At 40.5% G+C, this 24,033-nt stretch overlaps 1 protein-coding gene across 1 annotated transcript in view; it reads right to left on the bottom strand.

Moving 5' to 3' along the window:
* The window catches only part of esrrga (estrogen-related receptor gamma a), a 70,936-nt gene that overhangs the window by 34,402 nt on the left and 12,501 nt on the right, over positions 1–24,033 (bottom strand). Inside the window, 2 exon segments of the mRNA XM_046856276.1 lie at positions 9,403–9,519; positions 11,791–12,206. Of these exon segments, the coding sequence (XP_046712232.1) occupies positions 9,403–9,519; positions 11,791–12,206 (533 nt within the window).

The raw sequence follows: 24,033 nt of genomic DNA, 5'->3' as shown, positions 1-24,033 counted from the left end.
ATTTTATGACCTTTTGAGGATTTTTTTGAATGATCGTTTAACTACTTACTGATCTGTATGCCTGTGATGCCTTGGTGAACACAAACACACATATGTACACAATCCTAACAATGCCAGCACACCTCCTACCATGGCTTGAGTGATACCAGAGACAGGCACATGACTGGTCATTCAGTGTGTGTATGCTGGAATGCATGTGTGTGTTTTAATGTTAACCAAACCATTAACCATTTTTTCAGGTTGTGGAAACTCTGGTTCTGTCTCGTGTACCAAACTTTTCAGGAAAGTTTCCACAAATTAAAAAAGGTATATAAATATATTTTAGCAGCCAGCAGTGACATGGCTTTTTGTGGCAGGTAATAGTCTATCAGGATTTGGGAAATTGGTAATGGCGTAGGCTTTGGAACAGCAAGTACAGTGCTAGCAGGCAGTTGGGTGAAGGTACGCCGGCTCTCTGGCTAATGGAGGGTGATTCTATGAGAGGGGCGACGAGACAGCAAAAAGGGGGGTGGTGAGAAGAGTGTGCTTGTGCTAGGGGGTGGGCCACTTTGGTTAATATGAAGCAGGTCGAAGGATGATGGGGTTACGAGAGGTACACCTGCAGGCTCCTACAGGCCTGGCTGTGGAAGAAAAGTGGGTAATTACTCTCGTTCTGCGCCCCTGTGTGTTTGCTTAACCTTTTATGGCTTTTATTCCACTACACCGCTTTCTGCCTGATCACAATTGCACTTTATTTACGACTCAGTCTTCACACGCTAGCCCTGTTTAGATTCCTGACCTTAAAGAAATATATTTTCTGTGATAATATTAATAAGAATGAATGAAAGATGCTGGCACAAATGAGCTTGGGCTTGGGCAGGCATTTCTGGAAATGTGCAAGTATTTGTGCCCAGGAAATGATTTTGCTTGGGCTCAGCAGAAAGCATGGCAACCACACACACACGCACACACCATTGGAATGATTTAAAGGGTAAATGTCCTTCGCAACAGACAGGCGTTAATATTCATTTATAACAGTCTCGGGGTAATTACATCAATGAAGAAGGCAGGATGAACTGTGAAATCCAGATAAATAGCTTTGTATAATTTAACCACCACTGTGTAGTTCATCTTCTTTAGGTCTTTACTGTGTGTGTGTGTATGTTGGGGGTGCAGACTGATGAGGGTATGACCAGCTGAAATCACTATTCTAATTCTGCCTTTAAAGGAACCTTGACCTGTCAGTCAGCCTCTGGACTGTAGATGCCTTTTGAGCTTAATGGCACATGTACATTGTGTGTGTGTTAAGGGGAGGTGGAAGCACAGTCAATAAGACATTAGACTTTTAAACTGTAGGTCATGAGTCAGAATCCCAGCACCAACAAGCTGCCACTCCTGGGGCCCTAAAGCAAGGCCCTTAACTGCTCAATGTAAGTCGCTTTAGATAAGGGTGTCTGCCAGATGGCAGAAATGTAAATGGAAGTGTGATATGGGTCATGGTGCAGTTACTGTAGTTATTAGGACTTTCGTGTATGGTATAAAATTGCGTGTCTGGTTTTACTACACTGGATAAGCACCCCCCGGCCCCCCCCCCCACCCAAAAATTATAAACAATCGTATACATTCCATTAAAGCAAGAGTTATCTGTTTACAGTAAAAGTAGAACATGAGAAAATAGATATTGTGCGTCAGATGCTGAATTATCAGAGGGCCTATAGCTGATAGATGAATGCCCTGTAACCAATTTAACACGTTACGATACTATTTTCGGATGAGAAATTAGCAGGTGCCCAATGATGTGCCTTATGGAGAAGCAACTCCAAATAGAAATGCATTTATTACACTTGGTTGTTCAATGCTCGTGACCTATTTAACTACAAATTGGTAGAGTTTGGTTTGCATGCATATGAGGGAAAATGTAACATAAAAATGTAGAGTAGGCACAGAGTAGATTAATATTGCTAATAATGCAATATGTGCCAGTGTGTTGATCATTTGAAATATATACATATTGTAATCACTTATGGTCAATATCTAATACTAAGTCCTGTATATGCTTTGTCTTAACTGCAGGAATGCTGTGCCTCTGTGCTGCATGTTTGCCTGCCAGCCCCTGCCATTCCCAGATTGCTATTATCTAGCCTCTCAAAACCAGCAGGTCCGCACTGAGCCAAATTTAGCCTGCACAGCCCTCCACCCCCCCAGGGCCTCTGCTAGAGCAGCTTGCCACTCCAACTTCCTCCTTTGCCTTTCACATCTGCCATCTTTTCCTCAGTCACTGTGGTCCATACAAAGATTGATGAGGTGTGTGATGATATCATGTGCATAAAGAGATCGTGTGTGTATGTGCACGTGTGAGATTATTTGCGCGGATATCGGCTACACAACGTTTTTGCGGGAAGATAAGTCGAACAGAAGGCAAGCACTTTTTGGGCTCCACCACGCAGCAGAAGGCTGCAATCAGGTCATGTAGTGGTCGTCAGTGACGATCTGGACGCAGAGGAATAGGGACAAGGCTTCGGGCGCCAGCTGTTTACACGGGCTGCCCACTGCCAAAAGCACCACCGTGCCCCCCTTGCAACCAAATCAGCCCATCCAGCTGGAAAAGTGCAGTCTGTGGGACCCAGCGTGGGCCCCCACTATGCAAAGAGTTGGCGTCTGTAGGCAGCAGTGCAGAACTGGACATGTAGGAGAGCCTTGTCTGGCTGGTACCTTCATGCCCAAGTGAAGCCCAGTAAGAAAATTGCTCACAAATTACCAAAACAAAACAGAAGAAGGTGACTAGCATAGGCAAATCAGGTAGGGTGAACCTGGATTGTGCAAAGCATGAGGTACGACATAGGTCACGTCTTGTTTGCTGACGTTGCGTATGTACCGTTGCATTGTAATGACAGACAGGCAACCAAGCAACTACACCTGTCCAACAGTGATACTTATACACAAGAGCAAGATGTGTAAGGGTTAAATGTTGGCATTTTATAAGCATGCCCATTTTTCAGGGAGGAAAGAAAGGCAACGTCTGCAAGGAGGGTTTTTTTTATGCATACACCACACTGCATGCATTTTCTGTGGTCTGCTGAGACTATTGGAAGGAAGATATCTCCTTGCTATGTCTATGACCCTATGGAACACGATCAATGAACCAAACGATTATGAGTGGTTTTTAGGAAATTATGCCTTTCTATTAGATGTTCAAGCTTTAGGAAGACAATGGTATTGCAATGGTAAATGCAAGATACTTTTCTATATCTTCTGGTGACACTTGCCACCTGTTGAGAAACTGCATGTGGATGGGGCAGATATTGCTTTTCTACCATATGCACAAAGGAAGGTGGCAGCTTAGTGGTTAAGACATTGGACTGGAAAATGAGTCAAAAACACAGCACACCACCCTGCCTCTTTTTGGCCCCTAAACAATGCCCTTAACTCCATATCTCCTCAGTTGTATGATTGAGATTAATGTAATATGCTTTAGTTTGGGGGATAAGGGCGTCTACCACAAATGAAAATGTAAGATATAAGATTTGCAACAGTACATTCTGTTCTGTGTGCATGACACTGTATGAACAGCAATTTAAAAAAGATGCAGATTATTGGCTTTGTGTGTCTCAAAGGAAGTGCATTCTAACCTTTGCCCTCCTCAACTGCCAACTGTCTGATCATTGGAACATACTTGGCAGGTGAACAGGAATTTGCGGCACAAAATGCATCACAGAAAGGGTTTAAATTAAGAAAGAGTGAAGAATATCTGCTTTCCTAGATCTTTAAAATGCAAAAGGCTGATTTTTCTATTAAGAAAATCGATAGCAAAAAGACATCATCTGTGATTTCACCAAATACTACAATTTCAGGTTGAGGATCAGGTTAAAGCATATACAGTATGAAGTATACATAGTATGTGTACAGCGGGTATGCTGTGATGTATGAGGGATGCTGTGTAGCCACGGGTCTATAGATTGGGTAATTTGCATTTGCGGTCTTAAAAAAAACAAAAAAAAACAAGCTCTATTTTGGGAGCTTAACGAGAAGCGAGAAATTGTGGAATCGAAAATATAACAAAATGATGGGGGAAAAAAAGCTAAACAAAAAGGTAGAAATGTAGTCAGAAGAAAAGCTGGAATACAAGAAATAAAAGTAGGACAAACTAGAGCAAGGAAGAGGGGGTGTGTGAGAGACAGAGAGAGGGCGAAAGAAAGGAAAAGAGATAGAATGACTGCATAATGATATCATTCCCCAGAGAGCCCTCTTTAAGACAGACACTCTCTATTTTGGGGAAGCAGAGGTGGGGAAGTGTGCTGGGTGGATGGTGGTCTCACACGGGTCCTCTCTTCAGGCTCTAAATGAATTGAATAGCGGCATTGCATAATCTAGCAAGCATTGCTGCTGACAGCACAATGATTTATGCCCCCATCAGAGGGAGAGAAGAGCATGAGAGCGGTAGACAGTCAGCAGTGGAAAGAAAACAGTGTAGGAGCATAAGTGAGAGTACAAGACAGCGAGATACAGCAAGCGATGGTGTGGGAACACAAAAACGGAAGAAGAAGAGGGTGAAGGTGAGACAGGGGCACTCTGTGGGACTCGTGATGAGACAGGTCTGTCTCTCTGTCCCTCACACGCCCCTCCCTGACACAAAACCCTCCCTCCAAGAGACACCTGGGATGACTTAAGTGTGACAGCTTAAGTCATCGCCATTAGATCTAAGCACTTTGTACCACAGAGATGTGGAGAGTAATAAAAGTTTCAGGCAAACGAATCTAAACACGATCTTAATCCTGACACTTTTGACTGAGCTGTCTTATTTTCTGGCACCTAGCAAGGCCCAACTTGTTGACAATGCCTTGTCAAGCAATTTCAAGTAATAGAACTGAAAAATAAACTAATCTGAAGTGAGATTAGACTTTCATCTGGTTTCTCTGTGTGAACTCTTGAAGGCGTTGCCTTGACAGAGAGGGTAGAAAAACTAATTGGACATGAAAAGACCACCATTCCAAAGATCTTCTAAGAATATTAGGAGTACATTTTGTCACAATATTTTGCATGCATTATGTGGACAATTCATATGTGGGTACCGGTCAATCGGTCAAGTTTGAAGCACAAACTTACACTTACAATTTGCAATAGTATTCTGCAAAATTAACAATTGGCCTTTGCTAGAATAAAAAATCCAGGGTGTACAGGAGAGTTTGCAAGGGAACTTCACTGAACACCTTTGGAGGAAATTAGAACTTACCCAACATCAATGTCTATCCTCATTAATAGCCACAGCTCTGGGGGGTTTGTTGTTGAACAGGCAAATCCACCACAACCACACCCTAGAATCTAACAGAAAAAGCATAGTGGAACTACATTTGAAATTTGGGCATACAGCATATATTCATTCAGTGAGTCAAAGTGGAATCAAACCCAAACCTGTTGGCATTGCCCTCATTGTGGGAATGCAAGCCAGAATGGGACACTTATTCCTTACTGGGCAATGTTCACACCAAACATTTCGGAGGAAACCAGTGAACCCCAGTAAATACCCATGTACCGTTTATTTCTACAACTAAAGAGCACAACCACAACAAATGTACCTCTAAAAGAAAGCCTGACCCATTAGGTGTTAACAAGTGGCAGATCAAATGGAGGCATGATGCATTACAAAAGCAGATGACCAGCTGATACTATAACAAATAATCGTCTGTGTGAACCCTGCAGAATGATACTGTCCCTTGAAAAGGACTATAGTGTCCCAGTATGTGATAATGTCTCTTTCTCTCTCTCGCACAGGCTGTGTGTACACAGCCATAGCCTCATTCATATATAAAGCCCAGTCTGACTGCTTTGCTTCCTCGGCAGCCCGCCTCCCCAGAGAGAAGGTCTAGAAGAAAGAACCGGTGCTGTCAGACTCCCAAACCGAGGCGTTCATTAGGACAGCGACTTGCTACAACATGGTCAAATAATTGGATGAGTCTCTAATTGCCTTCTGCAGGAATTAGGTGTTACATATTCGGCAAGGTGCATCCCATCACTGCCAGGCTGAGACTCATCCGCTTTTTCTTTCCCTGCTGGGAATGGAAAGGTGTGTTTGCATGCAACAGTGAGAGCGAGAGAATGAGAGAGCAAAAGAGAAAAAAAAGATAGCAAGAGACGAGGGAGGTAATGTCGGTTCTATATCATGAAGAATGTAGTGTTTTCCCAAGAGGGGAGTGATAAATGAACGCAAGTTAGCAGCTTTTGAGAAATGCCCAGGAATATCCAGGCAAGTGTGCGGTAGTAGTGGTGGTGGTACCATGTTCGCAGTTTAAGAAGTGTAGTTGCAGGCGAGGCGCATTATTCAGAAAGCGAGCGATGTAAAGGGAGAGCGAGAGAAAAAGGGATAGATTAAGCTTTCTTTGGTGGAACACATCCATCTGTTGGTGCGGACATGAAGGATGCATCATAAGCATCGGCTTTCCTATTCTAGAGGGAGAGTCGGCCCTTCAGCTGTACCCCCCTGGGGATCCCGCTACGCTTGTGCGCAGTCATAAATGTTATTTTTTTTTGCTCGCATGCTGTGCGTGTTAGTCTTTTGTCAATGTTGCTGCCTGCGTTCTCTGTTTGAAAGAGTAAGATATTTCGAGCTTGTCGGGGCGACAACCTCTCTAAGCGCTTGCCGTTCCGCTCTATAGCTGTCCACCGTGGCTCGCTCATTAGCATCATGGCTTAGCACTAGCATATAGCAGGGAGGCGACAGTTCTTTCCAAGGCTCTCAGGCATGTCTCGGCTTCTCGGTGCGCCCATGGATGTAATTTTACAGCTGGGTGGCTGGAGGTAGCTGCACAGCAGGTGGCTAGCCCCCCCAGGGTCAGACTGAGAGGTAGTCAGGCAGCAATTCCTGTCAAGGTAGAAAGTAGGGCTGTGTATAGGTTGATGTCTAGTTGTGTAAATGCTTGTCTGTAAACAAATGTGTTTTGTTTCTTCGGTTAGCTAAAATACTGCGTGAGGGATCCCTATGTGAGCAGTCCTGTTTGATCTGGATTAATGGTCCTCCCCCCATCTTTACATCTTCCCCTGGGAGTGACAGAGCTCATTTCAGACTCATCTTTCCCCTACGGCAGGCATTCCATATATTCCTTCATCTCTACAACCACAATGAGACACGTCGAGTCACCACAGGTAGCCACCCATAATTAGTGACTTCTGAGATGACATCTACCCTCTACACTACTCAAAGCAAACATGCTATTTTTTGTATATTTGTTAACTCTAAAGGCCAAACAAACAATGAAGTGACTAAAAAAACATGCGTTCCTGACTAGAACAGATATTTACCCAAACATCTGTGAGGGCGAATTGTCTTTTTTCTCTCATGAAAACTTATTTTTTCTAAAACAATGAATCAGTTGCACAAATGACCCGTATTCGTGTGTAAGGAGAGACCTCAGTATTAAATTCAAGCACTTTTAAACAAATGGCTGTGCCATCACGTGCCATTTTTGATATATGTGCATATAGGCGGCTAGGAGCGCGAACAAAAGGCGGCTATTTGTCTGCAAGCTCATGGGGGAAGGTGCCATATCAAACATGCAGCTACATCCTTCAGAACCTTCTGAAAACGGGCCCCTACGTATCAATTACCTACCTGTCACCGGCACCAGTCGCGTAGGCAAATCGGCCTGCACAAGGCAACAGTAGCGCTGAATGAGATTTGTTTAGGCTGCATGTGCGTGTTTGTGTGTGAGTGTGTGTGAGTGTGGATGTGAAAGAGCAACATTTCGACACGTATAACATTGACAAAGGAGCATGCATTTTCAACCACCATTCAAATGATGTGTACAGAGACAAATGTGTATCGGAATGCGCACATGTGCACACAGATGCCCACATCCTGCGGAATGGACCTGTGGGCTGTGTATGTGTGTAAGTGTCGGTGTTTTTGTGGGTGTGTGTGTGTGGGGGCCTGCTGTTACTCTCCAACTGTGTTGTTTTGGTATAATGCGAGCTGACCGCTAAGGTCTATGTGAGGAAAGCTTGCTGCAGGCCTGCATGTGTGTCTGTGTCCCTTTGCATAAGTTGCAGTCCACCTGATCAGGACTTAAACAGAGTGGATGTTCTCACCCCCTCACCCCCCCACCACCAGACACACACACACACACACACAAATACACACACAATGCTTTCTCTTTCTCTCTTTTGCATGCCCGTAGCCCCACAATGAGACTACGAGTCCTGTCAACACCTTTACACACCTGAAGAAGTCCTGCGTTGTGAGTGACAGAAGCATAACCTTCCACTCATGGTTTTTCATCATCATCTTTCAGCCCACAGTCCATTAGGAGCACGAGGCACAAGAGAGAAGCTCATGCTGTAGCGGAGAGTGATATCTAGACTCTTCTTTTTGTTACACTGATAAATGGAGCGTTGCAGCACGAGGTATCAGCGGAGAGTTTTTTAGCACGAAGGTGATAGACTTTGCAACGTCAGAGCGTGTGCGTTTTTCAGGCAAAGCCCTAGCCGGCGTTTCCACAGGAGAGCAACTAGCTCCAAATAACTGCTTGTCTGCTCAGTAGAGCTCTAAAGAACATGCCTCGGAGGCTGGCTCGCTAAATAAGACGCATGCTTGTTAGTGGGCTGAAGGGGGGCCAAGGCCAAAGCTAGCGTCTGGCTGACAAGGTGGGCCTGAAGGGCATAATGCTGCGAGGTGTTTCACTTTCAACCTTGACTCCCAAACCTGCTCCACTTCTCTTATTTTTTTGTTCCTCTCTCAAGGGTCTGAAAGGGTAACTCCTGTATCTCATATTAACAACAAACTACCCTGGACCCTCCTAAAGCTGTCTGTCTGTCTGTCTGTCTGTCTGTCTGTCTGTCTGTCTCTCTTTCTTTCTTTCTTTCTTTCTTTCTTTCTTTCTTTCTTTCTTTCTTTCACAAAAATTATTTCCTACCTTCCTTTCCACAGTCTTTCCTTTCTTCTTTCCTCTGTTTGTTTGTTAGTTTGTCCGTTCGTTCATTTGTTCATTTTTCCTTCCTTCCTTCCTTTCTTCCAATCTATTCTTTCTTTCTTTCTTTCTTTCTTTCTTTCTTTCTTTCTTTCTTTCTTCTTTCTTTCTTTCTTTCTTTCTTCTTTCTTTCTTTCTTATTTCCTACCTTCTTTCATTTTTCCTTTCTTTGTTTATTCGTTGGTTTGTGTGTTCCTTCCTTCCTTCCTTCCTTCCTTCCTTCCTTCTTTCCTTCCTTCCTTCCTTTCTTCTTCCCCCTTCCCTTCCTTCCTTCCTTCTGCCTTTTCTTTCTTTAAAGCTGCCGTCATGATGCTGCGAGGTGTTTCACTTTCAAACCTTGACTCTCAGACCTGCTCGACTTCTTTTTTTTTTTTTGTTCCATCTCTCATTTACAAGAACAATTTTATTTCCTTTCCTATTGCTTGCCGTTAATTTTTTTCACCGCCTTTAAAAAAAAATCTCTCACCTTCCCGCATCATCCCGACAGTCAGACACTTCATGAAGCGGCAAGCCTGGCAGGACTTCCGCCTGCGCTTGGTGATCTCACACTCGTTGGTGGCCGGACAGCTGTACTCAATGTTGCCTATGAGCAGAAATAGAAAAAGAAGAGAACAAAAGAAAGAGAGCATGAATGAAAATCCTGCCGTCTTGGAACAGCTAGCATCCATCATCCAGCTAATCTAGCTCATCCAGGTCTTCATGGATTATATCAGACTGATAAAGGATCCTCATGAATATTATGGTAGCGATAGGAACATCGCAACACTTCCCAACATTGTAAATTAATTCTACAGAGAAACATTATAGGTTCCAAAGACGCTGAATATTTCCATATCCCTCATTGTCGATTGTGTGATATGGAGGATTATCGACAGCTGAAACACATATTGATTAGTTTGCAGCACAGCTTTACTCAAGCATCATGTTCTTATGAAATAATAAAATATCGAATAATAATAATACCAGGTTGGTGTTTTTTGCCATCTGGGACAATTTCTGAACAATATAATTCCCAATATATTACAGCATATATTGTATGAATATTACATTATTATTATTATTACAGTCGCCAGCACACCCAGATACACACACACATTCTCAACCTCACACGTAATTAACATGTGTCCCGCCTGGGACCTTCTCACTGATGAAATATTTCAGAGTTAATCAGACTCTGTAAACACTGATTTGTATTGACTTCTCTTCTGTGAACCGATGTTTCCTCATTAAAAAGCACATTAGCGGCGAGCGAGAGCAGCGAGCGCTCAAGACTGCTAATTTAACAGGAAACAGTATTTAAAGTATGCGTGTCCATTAGACTATGGTCCAATACTCATTAGTCAGGTAATCACCAGGTCCCATTAGGAACTTCAGATTTAGCCCACGATGAAACGTATATGTGGTTGCATATGTGTGTATGTGTGTGTGTGTGTGTGTGGATAAAGGGGTCATAGTGTACATTTCAGAAATTGAGTTGTACAATAATGTTGTTTGTTAAAGGAATTTTGTTTATTTTTTGTCGAATAGTGATGGGGATTCTTTTTTTAGTTTATTTTGTTCCTTTAGTACTTTAATCAGAGGACCAGAGGACTTATGAGATAAACTAGTCAATTCTGTTTCCTGTGCACTGCATAGTGTATATAGAAGTCACATAATAAAAGAATGAACGACTCGGACTAAAAGAGGCAAAAGGTATGTAAACTACTCAATTCTGTTTCCTATACATAACCTACGCAGATTTTTGTCACATTAAAGGCTCGTTCAGTATGAACGAATAGTGAACGACCCATTTTTATTGTCGACCTGGAGTATCGGAAATGAGCTGTGTCCTTGATATCAGTATTGTCATAAGCCAATGTGTATGTGTCTGTTTTGGGCCCTTTCCAGAGAGCCAAGAGCTGCTAAAACGCAACAACACGGTTTGCTAGTGGCAGTCCATTAGCACGACATCCACTGTGTCCACTGTCGATCATTCAAGCTGGGTGGAGAGGTTTCAACTTTGTTAGCATCCCGTCCTGCTCGTAGCACTCGGCGCACTCGCTGCACTTGCCGCATTCCCATCATTTATCAATTTAGGCAAGAAAAATGCCAATCGAGTTTGTCGCTGTCCAAACAGTGTCCCTAGAGTGACCATATGCCAGTGTTTCTCCCATGGCTGTGTACGAGGATAGAATTGAGAAAGAAGTCTTCATGAGTACAAAGGCCAACACTTGTCACAGCTTTCTCTCTCTCTCTTTCTCTCTCTCAGCCTTGAGTGGCTCATTTGGGAAGTGATAGATACAGGTTGTCAGCTGGCATTGGAGAGGTGCCACCTTTACACCAGCTGCCAGAGGCGCAGAGTGGTCACAGTGGCCATGCCATCACTCCATCGCCACCCATCAACCCCCAGCCTACTTTTGGACCACTCACCCCTCTCATCCCCACTAACACCACCACCACCACCACCACCACCACCAAATCCGCCACCCTCTCTAAAAAAACAGCCAGCCTGAAGTCAATAAACACCCAGCTGGATGAAGCGGGTCTGGAGTGTTTCATTGGCTAATGGGATGAAACATACCAATATGTCAAATTCCCAGCATCAGAGGGTCTGGCTCATATTTGGGCCAAGCACAATATCTGCCCCAAGTGCTCATCCACTTATGTTTTCCACTGGACTGATGGATCGCTGCTTGTGGTGCTAAGATGCCTCACTATACCATAAAAACTCGCCTTCTTCTAATGTGACTGTATCTTCTTCAAAATAGATGACTCCGGTTTTCCCTATACAACCTTTGCCCCAAACTTTATTTAGGCCAAGACCCAGTTAAAAAAAAAAAAAAAAAGGCAGAGAAAAGATTAATTGAAAACCAACCTTGAATGGTTCTCTTGAAGAAGGCCTTGCAGGCTTCACACGAGGCAACGCCATAGTGGTACCCCGACGCGATGTCGCCACACACCAGGCACAGGCGCTTGGGCATGGAGTTGAGCATGTATTCGCACTTGATCTGCGAATCTTCACCGATGGTGCTCGAGCAGTCTTCGTATCGCTTGGCGCCAGTGCCATTGGGCCCCAGCGTGCCTCCCGGGCCATACAGCGTGGGCGAGTCCAAACCGTTCTGGTGGCCGTTCATTGCAGAACTGTAGCTGCCGCTGGCATCAGAGGAGCCTCCGGGGCTGTGGTGGTTGACGCTGTCGGTCAGCGAGGCTGGGCTAGAGGGTTCCGTCTTGATGTACGATGGGCAGTTCGACTCAATGTGGCGGTCCTTGCTGGACATTCTGCAAAGCAGCCTGCCCAAGACATGAAATAAAAAATACAAAACAAAAGTACAAGATGAAAGCAAAGCCTTTGTATGAAAAAAGCCTTTTTTTCCAGCTGCAGTGGTCTGAAAGCCACTAAGTCTTGACTTATTTTTTTTTATCAGACTAGTCAGGACTAAAAATAAATTTGTGTACATTAGTCTACAAGTCTATATAGACTTATAGATATAATATAATACAATATAGATTTCTCTTTCTTTCTTTCTTTTGTTTCTTTCTCCTTCCTTCCTTCCTTCCTTCCTTCCTTCCTTCCTTCCTTCCTTCCTTCATTCATTCATTCTTTCCTATCTATGTATTCTTCCTTTCAATGTATTCTTCCTTTCTATATTTCAGTATACTTCCTATCTATCTATCTATCTATCTATCTATCTATCTATCTATCTATCTATCTATCTATCTATCTATCTATCTATCTATCTATCTATCTATCTATCCTTTATTCTTTCTTTCTTTCTTTCTTTCTTTCTTTCTTTCTTTCTTTCTTTCTTTCTTTCTTTCTTTTTCTTTCTTTCTAGACCATACACAGAGTGTACTAGGGATAGTCATAGTGACATCACATGCAATTCTACACACTGTTAAATGATACAACAGATAAAAAGAAATCATGTTATTGAATAAAGATGCTGGATTTCAGTGATCAAAATGCAGCATGACAGATCATCGGACTCTGCAGGATAAAAAAAAAAGAGAGAAAGCATGCAGCAGTGTGGAGATGGAGAGCGACGCTGCCTGGAGCCTGGAGCCTCCATCACTCATCCCGCAAGTCAATATCAACTTGTTCTACATGAATGTGATCAGTGTGGAGGGCAACTGCAGCTTCATCATCCTCACTACTCACTCTCTCTCTCTCTCTCTCTCTCTCTCTCTCTCACACACACACACACACACACACACACACACACACAGACTAACAAATATGCAATGAGTGGTACATCTACTCTTCCTATTTTTCTTTCTTTTTCCTTCTCTCTCACTTCACACACACACACACAGACACAGACACATAAAAGACAAGGACCCTTGAAAGCGAACAAAGAGAAAGCCCTTCCATATTACCACCGCTCAATACTGCCAAAGCCATTTAGCCGAGGTTCCGTCTGTCTCCCTACCCCCTCACACACACACAGACACACACACACACACACACACACACACACACACACACACACACACACACACATACACACACACACACACACATGTCCTGTCCTGCGAGACAGGTTTCTTAATGAATGCTGTAATTAATAGATATATCTGTTCTGTCTTAAAGGAGGCTGTAAGGCTTGGAAAAGTGGATTAGCAATCCCCCTCTGACAACGATCCAACACACACACACACACACACACACACACACACACACACACACACACACAGTACGAGGAGTAGGGAGCAAGAACAGTCAGACGGGCAATTTTAACAATGGCTCAGGATTAAACACAAACTATATTAACAACAAATGGCAACACATATGCACACATATATACACACACTCAAACACACACACACACACACACACACACACACACACACACACACACACACACACACACACACACTCAAACACACACAATTTCTGCATGTGCTTTAACCAGACACAGGCAAAGTGACATAGGTGTTACAAGAGAGAGAGAGATTTTCTTTCTTTCTTTCTTTCTTTCTTTCTTTCTTTCTTTCTTTCTTTCTTTCTGTCTGTCTGTCTATCTATCTATCTGTCTGTCTGTCTGTCTGTCTGTCTGTCTGTCTGTCTGTCTGTCTGTCTGTCTATCTATCTTTCTTTCTTTCTTTCTTTCTTTCTTTCTTTCTTTCTTTCTTTCTTTCTTTCTTTCTTTCTTTCTTTCTTTCTTTCTTTCTTTCTTCCTTCACAACCATGTGTTTATTTTCACCAACTTTAAGTGCTTTAACCAGACACAACAGCAAAGAGGCCGAGAAGTTACAAGGGGAGGGGGATGGAGAGACAGAAAGAGAGAGAGAGAGAGAGAGAGAGAGAGAGAGAGAAAGTGAAGGGGAAAGTTTACGTGAATAAGGCGGAGGAGTGAATTTTTAACACAGGAGACGAAGGAGGACAAATAAAGCATGCAGGACCACACAAAGGTCTTTTTAATGAAGGAAGCCCACTTCTAAATGAGGGTTTAAAAAAAGCCAGTTGGCTTGTAAAACACAGCTTCTTCTCAGATCTATAAAGTGGCAGGAGAGTGAGAGACGGATAGAAGGAGTAAAACCGGGAGAGAGGAAGAGAAGGAAGGAGGATTAATATCAATAAAGCTGTTATTAAGCACTGATGAGGAAAAAAGACAAAAAAATGAATGAACATAAGGACTTCAATAAGAATAAAAAAAAATGCTGTGGGTCAAAATAAATAAAACGAAGCAGCCAAAGCAGCGTCTCATTTGTCGCTCGTCTCATTTGACCCTCAATGTGTTTTTCTGCGACTTAATGCAAACAAATGGAAATTAGCAGGTAAATGAACAGGCAAGAGCTAGCGTGAATGTAATAGGATGCTGAAGGCCTAAAGGACAAACGATAAGCCGTGAAGTACAAAACAGCGACACTGTATGCAGGAAAGTTTCCTGATGGAACGTCTGAGCCACAATTACTGCTGACGCGAGCGCGGCTACTCAGGTGCGCCACCGCCAGGAAAATAAAGAAATAAATACATATGCGCTCGATTAGGGAGGAAAGAAGCTCTTCTTGGGTTACGTTCACACCATTGGCCATTATTAACTGTTCTCAGGATGAACATGTGCTTTCTTTCTTTCTTTCTTTCTTTCTTTCTTTCTTTCTTTCTTTCAAACTATGTTTTACACACACGTCAGAGCAACGCCAGATGCGTACTTTTCTATCTATCTATCTATCTATCTATCTATCTATCTATCTATCTATCTATCTATCTATCTATCTATCTATCTATCTATCTATCTATCTATCTATCATTTCTTTCTTTCTTCCTTCCTGCCTTCCTTCCTTCTGCCCTTCCTTCCAAAGTCTTTTGCATTTTAGCTATATTTAAAAATGTTAGATTTCTTTCTTTCTTTCTTTCTTTCTTTCTTTCTTTCTTTCTTTCTTTCTTTCTTTCTTTCTTTCTTTGGATTTTTCTTTTCTATCTATCTATTCTTCCTTCCTTCCTTCCTTCCTTCCTTCCTTCCTTCCTTCTGCCCTAAAGTCTTTTGCATTATAGCTTTTTTTTCTTTTTTTTCTTTCTTTCTTTCTTTCTTTCTTTCTTTCTTTCTTTCTTTCTTTCTTTCTTTCTTTCTTTCTTTCTTTCTTTCTTTCTTTCTTTCTTCTTTCTTTCTGTCTTTCTTTCTTTCTTTCTTTCTTTGGATTTTTCTTTTCTATCTATCTATTCTTTGTTTCTTTCTTCCTTCCTTCTGCTCCTCCTTCCAAAGTCTTTTGCATTATAGCTAAATATCATTTTTCTTTCTTTCTTTCTTTCTTTCTTTCTTTCTTTCTTTCTTTCTTTCTTTCTTTCTTTCCTCCTACAGACAGTTCTAAAATCCATATAAGGACACACTCATCAATCGCATACAACTCATTGCATCATCTAGCATCATGTAACATGGAGAATATAAAAAAAAAAGAAAAAGGGATGATTTGTCCTCTCTCCTGCTGTTTACCGCAACAGGGACAAACTGGTTCAGGTGGCAGAGGAAAGGTGCTGCAGGAAATATGAAAATATATAAAAAGAAAAAAAAGAAAGAAAGAAATATGGAACTCAGGCACAGTCTCTTGACAGGTGACAGGTTTTCAACTTCACCCAAAAGTTTGCTCTTTGTGTCTGACCATTCCTCTTTTCCTCTCTCTCTCTTTCTTTTTCTGAGTCTCTCGTTTCCGCTCTTTGAAATTCTATGACTCCATTAATCTGACCCCGGCGATATTCAACAACTCTCTATAAATTCAATTGTCACATGACGGATTTTTATTCGAGGGTCCGGCGCACAGAATAGAAAATTAGAGGCAGTAAAATTCACATTAGCTGCGAGAGAAATGGAATTGTAAAGCTCATATTTTAGAAGAAAAGAAAAGCCCTTTCTGCCACAGAACAGACCATTCGAGAGGTAATGATTTTATCTGTTTTCCAGCGACGCCTGGCGCCGGCTTCCATTCCGCAGCGTGCCATTAACAAAAGACGATTTTTTTTTCCAACAGGGAAAAAGCACTACAATTTCATTTAAGCCTATGAATGGAGATAATGATCATCAAGTACGAGGGCATTAAAAAAAAAAAAAAAAGAAAAAGAAAAAAAAAGGACAGGCAGACACGATTTTCTAAAAACGGATGAAAAGCCGGTTAGCTGGAAGAGTTATTATTAGCCGTGTTCCAAAAAAAGGGAAAAAATTTGGACTGTGACTTCAGATTACATAATAATAATAATAATAATAATAATAATAATAATAATAATTTTTTTTTATTAATAATATAATATTAAATAATAATAATTATTAGCATAATACTATAAAAATACAATAAAAAAAAAAACAGAATAGCGATCACTTTTCCTGCAGAATCAAATCTAATCAAATATTTACTCTCTCTTTTTTTCCTAAAGGTTAAATCTCTGAGGGACCAACGAGATGATTGTTTTTCTTTCGCTCCCTGTAGCTCTTTCTCTCTCTCTATCTATCCATCTGTCTCTCCCCCGTTTTTCTCTCTGTGAGACGAGGCATCGGAAATCAACAGGAAAACAATTTTGGAAAACACGAGCCACTTGGCAAGGACAAGTGTCATTAGATTGTTTGACTGATTCAGTGCTTTGACAACTGCAGAGTGCAAACGTGCAATCATTGCATTAAGGTGCAGCATCTTTCTCTCTCTCTATCTCTCTCTATCTCTCTCTTTCTCTCTCTTTCTCTCTTTAACTTTATCTTTTGCTGCCTTATTTCTTTCTCCATTAAAATCGAGGTTGTCAGATTATACAGACGCAAAATTCAAACTCTTTCCTCCTGCCTTCCTTCTTTTCTATCTATCTATCTATCTATCTATCTATCTATCTATCTATCTGTCTGTCTGTCTGTCTGTCTGTCTGTCTGTCTGTCTGTCTGTCTGTCTATCTAGCTATCTAGCTAGCTAGCTAGCTAGCCAGCCAGCTAGCTTTCTCGGTTCCTTTTTCTTTCCTCCTGTTGTCTTGCCTTCTTTCCTTCCTTTATTCCTTCTTTCCTTTCCAAGTCTTTTGCATTATAGATATATACAGGAAAATTCTTTTTTTTTTTTTTTGAGTTTGCAAAAACATTTTCTTTCTTTCTTTCTCTTTCTTTCTTTCTTTCTTTCTTTCTTTCTTTCTTTCTTTCTTTCTTTCTTTCTTACTTTCTTTGTTTCTTTCTTTGTTTCTTATTTTCATTCTTTTCTTTATTTCTTTCATTCTTTCTTGTCTTTTGCATTATAGCTAAAATGGATTTTTCTTCTTGTGCAGTCTATTAAAACATTCTTTCTTTCTTTCTTTCTTTCTTTCTTTCTTTCTTTCTTTCTTTCTTTCTTTCTTTCTTTCTTTCTTTCTTCCTTTCTTCCTTTCATTCTTTCTTTCTTCTTTCTTTCTTCTTTCTTTCTTTCTTCTTTCTTTCTTTCTTTCTTTCTTTTCATTTTCCTTCCTTCCTTCCTTCCTTTCTTGGATTTTTTCTTTTGCAGTCTACTAAAACATTCTTTCTTTCTTTCTTTCTTTCTTTCTTTCTTTCTTTCTTTCTTTCTTTCTTTCTTCCTTGTCGTTTGCATTATAGCTATATTTAGAAACTATAAAATGTACAACAGTTTGAACATTTATATAAGGACACACTCACTCATTAAACACATACATCTAGCAACATGATGATAAGGTGTCTGATTTCTTCAGCATTGGGAATGCGCACACACACACACACACACACACACACACACACACACACACACACACACACACACACAGAGACATGCATGAAAAAGCCGTATGCTGTTTTTTTTTGTTATGAGCGTTGTAAGGAGATCGATTGTTATTACATTACAAGACTGGAAAAAGGAGTCGTGCACTTCATTGTTGATGTCTGGCTGCAAAATAACACCTCCTACTACACGCAATCAATGCTGCAACGCCAAAAAGCACCAGGACGGCCCGTAAAACCGCCCTGCCACAGACAAGAGACGAGAGACGGGAGATGACACACAGGAGACTGTGAAATGATCCAAAATCTGAAAATAGATTGAGCTAAAAACTAGTTTGTGTGTGTGTGTGTGTGTGTGTGTGTGTGTGTGTGTGTGTGTGTGACATTTTCCTAAATGTGCAAATTCATTAAATATGGGTTACATACATAATACCTTATTTACATTCATACACACTCTCACACACTCTCATATACACACATTCATACACACTCTCGCACACTCTCATATACACACACATTCATACACACTCTCACACACTCTCATATACACACACATTCATACACACTCTCACACACTCTCATATACACACACATTCATACAAACTTTGCACACTCATATACACACACATTCATACACACTCTCACACACTCTCATATACACACACATTCATACACACTCTTGCACACTCTCATATACACACATTTATACACACTTTCACACACTCTTATATACACACACATTCATACACACTCACACACTCTCATATACACACATTCATACACACTCTTACACACTCTCATATACACACATTTATACACTCTCACACACTCATATACACACACATTAATACACACTCACACACTCTCATATATACACACATTCACACACACTCTCATATACACACATTCATACACACTCTCACACACTGTCATATACACACATTCATACACATTCTCACACACTCTCATATACACACACATTTATACACACTCACACACTCTTATATACACACACATTCATACACACTCACACACTCTCATATACACACACATTCATACAAACTCTCACACACTCATATACACACACATTCATACACACTCTCGCACACTCTTATATACACACATTCATACACACTCGCACACTCTCATATACACACACATTCATACACACTCGCACACTCTCATACACACACATTCATACACACTCTCACACACTCATATACACACACATTCATACACATTCTCACACACTCTCATATACACACACATTTATACACACTCACACTCTTATATACACACACATTCATACACACTCACACACTGTCATATACACACACATTCATACACATTCTCACACACTCTCATATACACACACATTTATACACACTCACACACTCATATACACACACATTCATACACACTCACACACACTCATATACACACATTCATACAAACTCTCACACACTCTCATATACACACATTCATACACACTCGCACACTCTCATATACACACACATTCATACACACTCGCACACTCTCATATACACACACATTCATACACACTCTCACACACTCATATACACACACATTCACACACATTCTCACACACTCTTATACACACACATTCATACACACTCGCACACTCTCATATACACACACATTCATACACACTCGCACACTCTCATACACACACATTCATACACACTCTCACACACTCATATACACACACATTCATACACATTCTCACACACTCTCATATACACACACATTTATACACACTCACACTCTTATATACACACACATTCATACACACTCACACACTGTCATATACACACACATTCATACACATTCTCACACACTCTCATATACACACACATTTATACACACTCACACACTCATATACACACACATTCATACACACTCACACACACTCATATACACACATTCATACAAACTCTCACACACTCTCATATACACACATTCATACACACTCGCACACTCTCATATACACACACATTCATACACACTCGCACACTCTCATATACACACACATTCATACACACTCTCACACACTCATATACACACACATTCACACACATTCTCACACACTCTCATATACACACACATTTATACACACTCTCACACTCTTATATACACACACATTCATACACACTCTCACACTCTCATATACACACACATTCATACACACTCTCACACTCTCATATACACAAAGATTCATACACACTCTACACACTCTCATATACACACACATTTATACACACTCTCACACACTCATATACACACACATTAATACACACTTTCATATATACACACACATTCATACACATTCTCACACACTCATATACACACATTTATACACACTCACACACTCTTATATACACACACATTTATACACACTCTCACACACTCTCATATACACAGACATTCATACACACTCTCACACACTCTCATACACACACATTCATACACACTCTACACACTCTCATATACACACACATGTATACACACTCTCACACACTCATATACACACACATTAATACACACTTTCATATACACAGACATTCATACACACTCATACACTCTCATATACACACACACACACATTCATACACACTTTCATATTCACACATTTATACACCCTTTAGCACACTCTCATATACACATTTATACACACTCTTGCACACTCTTATATACACACACATTCATACACACTCTCGCACACTCTTATATACACACATTTATACACACTCTCGTACTCGCACTCATACACACTCTCATACACATACTTTTGCTAACATATTTGCACACACTCATATAAACACACTTTTATGCACACACTAATGCGCACTCATATACAGACACTCATACACACACTCTCATACACATGTACACATTTATAAACACTTTTATGCACACACTCATGCACATTCATACACACACATTCTCCTAAACATATTCATACACACACTCATACACACCCACTCATGCACACTGTCACAACTTTACACTCTCACACACACACACTCAAACACACACCTTTATTTACTCCTAATACACAGTTTCATTCACACACATTTTCCTAAACATTCTCACACACACTCTCCTATATACACACACTCTAATTCATAAATACACATAATACATACATACACACAAACATATCATACTCACACTCTTGTACACACACACACACACAGAGACACTTGCACTGCCTCATACACATTCTCATAAACCTACTCATACATACACACATTTCTGTACACACACATATATACCCCCATCCACCTATTTATACACACTCTTAATCTCTCACACTCTCATATACACACACTCTAACACATACACTCTCACAGTCGTAAGCATACCCATACATACACTTATATACACACTCTACTTCCCACATTCACACAATACACACATACACACTCGCATACTCACACTCTCCCCCTCATACACACACACACACATACACACCTTTCTGTACTCACTCATACACAGTCACATACACATAATACTCATACACACACTCTCCTTCATATATACACAAATACAAACATACCCACACACTCATACACACACTCTTGAACATTGGGCCTCATAATCAACTACTATATTCAATATTTTATATATATACAGTATATATGTTTATAAAAAAGCATGGAAAATACACAACGTCTGTTCCACCGCATGACAGATAACAGAGGATGAGCTTCTGTGATGATGAAATTAAATTGCATGAAAGTATAATACAGGAGAGGAGGTAAAAAAAAAAAAAAAGAAGAGTGGATTATAAACACAATCTATTAAACAGATGCTTGAAGAGGATTTTATTCAGTGAAATATGACGAGAGAGGGAGCGAGAGAGAGAAATAGAGAGAAAGAGATAGAGAAAGAGAGAGAGAGACCCAGGGACAGAGGGGAAGGGACAGGGGGGGTCAGGAGGGGAGCAGTGGTTGTTTTTCGGTGAGTGAAGCGAGGAAAGCCGTGTCTTTAACCAGATCAGAATCTTGAAATTGGCTGTCAGGACGGGATTGTTGTGAGTTATAGCCGTCTATCATTCCCCCTCCTCTAACCCCGCTCGGGTGAAGATGCACTGAGCTGCCCCCCTCAAATCCCCCCATCCACCCCCCTAGTTCTACCGCCACTCCGCCCCTAAAGCACCTTTAAATTTTCAACACCAACCGCCATCTGTTACCAAATCTAATTCACATTCTGCCTGTAATCGGGTTTACTCCCCTAATACCCCGTCTTCCTGCTTATGGAGCCTCGGGCCCAACCGTGAACATCCATTCCTTCCGTCCTCTCTCTCTCTCTCTCTCTCTCTCTCTCTCCATGTCTATCTCTTTTGCTGTCTCTCTCTTTCTCTATCCTTGTATTTTTAAACAGTACTCACATATTCACACTCTCAGACCCAGAGAGAGACAGAAAACATCTTGTCTCATATCTGAATATCCAACTACACGTTCTCCAACTACAAGCTCTATGTTTTACACACGTCAGAGCAGCACCAGATGTGTACTTTTCTTTCTTCCCAAGTCTTCTGCATTATAGCTATATTAGGAAATTTTTTGATTTCTATCTATCTATCTATCTATCTATCTATCTATCTATCTATCTATCTATCTATCTATCTATCTATCTATCTATCTATCTATCTATCTATCTATATTTCTTTCTTTAATTCCTTCCTTTCTTTTCTCCTTCCTTCCTTCCTTCCTTTCTTTTGCATTATAGCTACATTTAAAAAAAATCTTTCTTTCTTTCTTTCTTTCTTTCTTTCTTTCTTTCTTTCTTTCTTTCTTTCTTTCTTTCTTTCTTTCTTTCCTCTTTTCATTATAGTTACATTTTAAAAAGTATTTCTTTCTTTCTTTCTTTCTTTCTTTCTTTCTTTCTTTCTTTCTTTCTTTCTTTCTTTCTTTCTTTCTTTCTTTTCTCCTTCCTTCCTTCCTTCCTTTTCTCCTTCCTTCCTCCCTTCCTTCCTTCCTTCCTTCCTTCCTTCCTTCCAAGTCTTTTGCATTATAGCTACATTAAAAATGATTTTTCTTTCTTTCTTTCTTTCTTTCTTTCTTTCTTTCTTTCTTTCTTTCTTTCTTTCTTTCTTTCTTTCTTTCTTTCTTTCTTTCTTTCTTTCTTTTCTCCTTCCTTCCTTCTTTCCTTCCTTCCTTCCTTCCTTCCTTCCTTCCTTCCTCTTTTGCATTATAGTTACATTTTAAAAATCTTTCTTTCTTTCTTTCTTTCTTTCTTTCTTTCTTTCTTTCTTTCTTTCTTTCTTAAAATTTCTATCTATCTATCTATCTATCTATCTATCTATCTATCTATCTATCTATCTATCTATCTATCTATCTATCTATCTATCTATCTATCACTGTAATAAATCTACAGTAACAAGCCAGATTTAAAGAAAAAGATCCTGTTATTGTCATTTGATTATTGATATATAAAAAAACAATGTCTCAATCACTGTACGAATCAAAGTTACTTTAACACATCTACTCTGTGAAAATGTCTGTTGTTTAAAAGCACTCTACAAAATAAAATAAAACCAAATTGAGAACATGCAGTTGATAAAAAATAAAAGAAAAGAAAAACTACGACTTCCCTAAACCTGATCATGTTTGACAACAAACTCGGACTCCCAGCATGCTTCGCTTTGAAGTGTCTCTCTCTATAATGTGCGTCCAAATGGAGTCTAATTGGTTTGACACGGAGTAACCTCCTACACGATCCAATTGGCGTAATACTTTTTGAGGCCTCCAGTATAAGCGCACTCACCCCTGCTTAAATTGCTAACACTTCCTGTGTGTGTGTGTGTGTGTGTGTGTGTGTGTGTGTGTGTGTGTGTGTTTGTGTGTGTGTGTGTGTACATATGGAACACATTGTAGCTGAAGAAACAGGATGAACACACACAGATATACAGAAGCCAAAAAAAAACA

Source organism: Silurus meridionalis, chromosome 8 (genome assembly GCF_014805685.1).
Source record: "Silurus meridionalis isolate SWU-2019-XX chromosome 8, ASM1480568v1, whole genome shotgun sequence".
Taxonomy (NCBI): domain Eukaryota; kingdom Metazoa; phylum Chordata; class Actinopteri; order Siluriformes; family Siluridae; genus Silurus; species Silurus meridionalis.
Note: the sequence above shows the minus strand (reverse complement) of the source record. Positions and strands in the feature narration are given on the sequence as shown.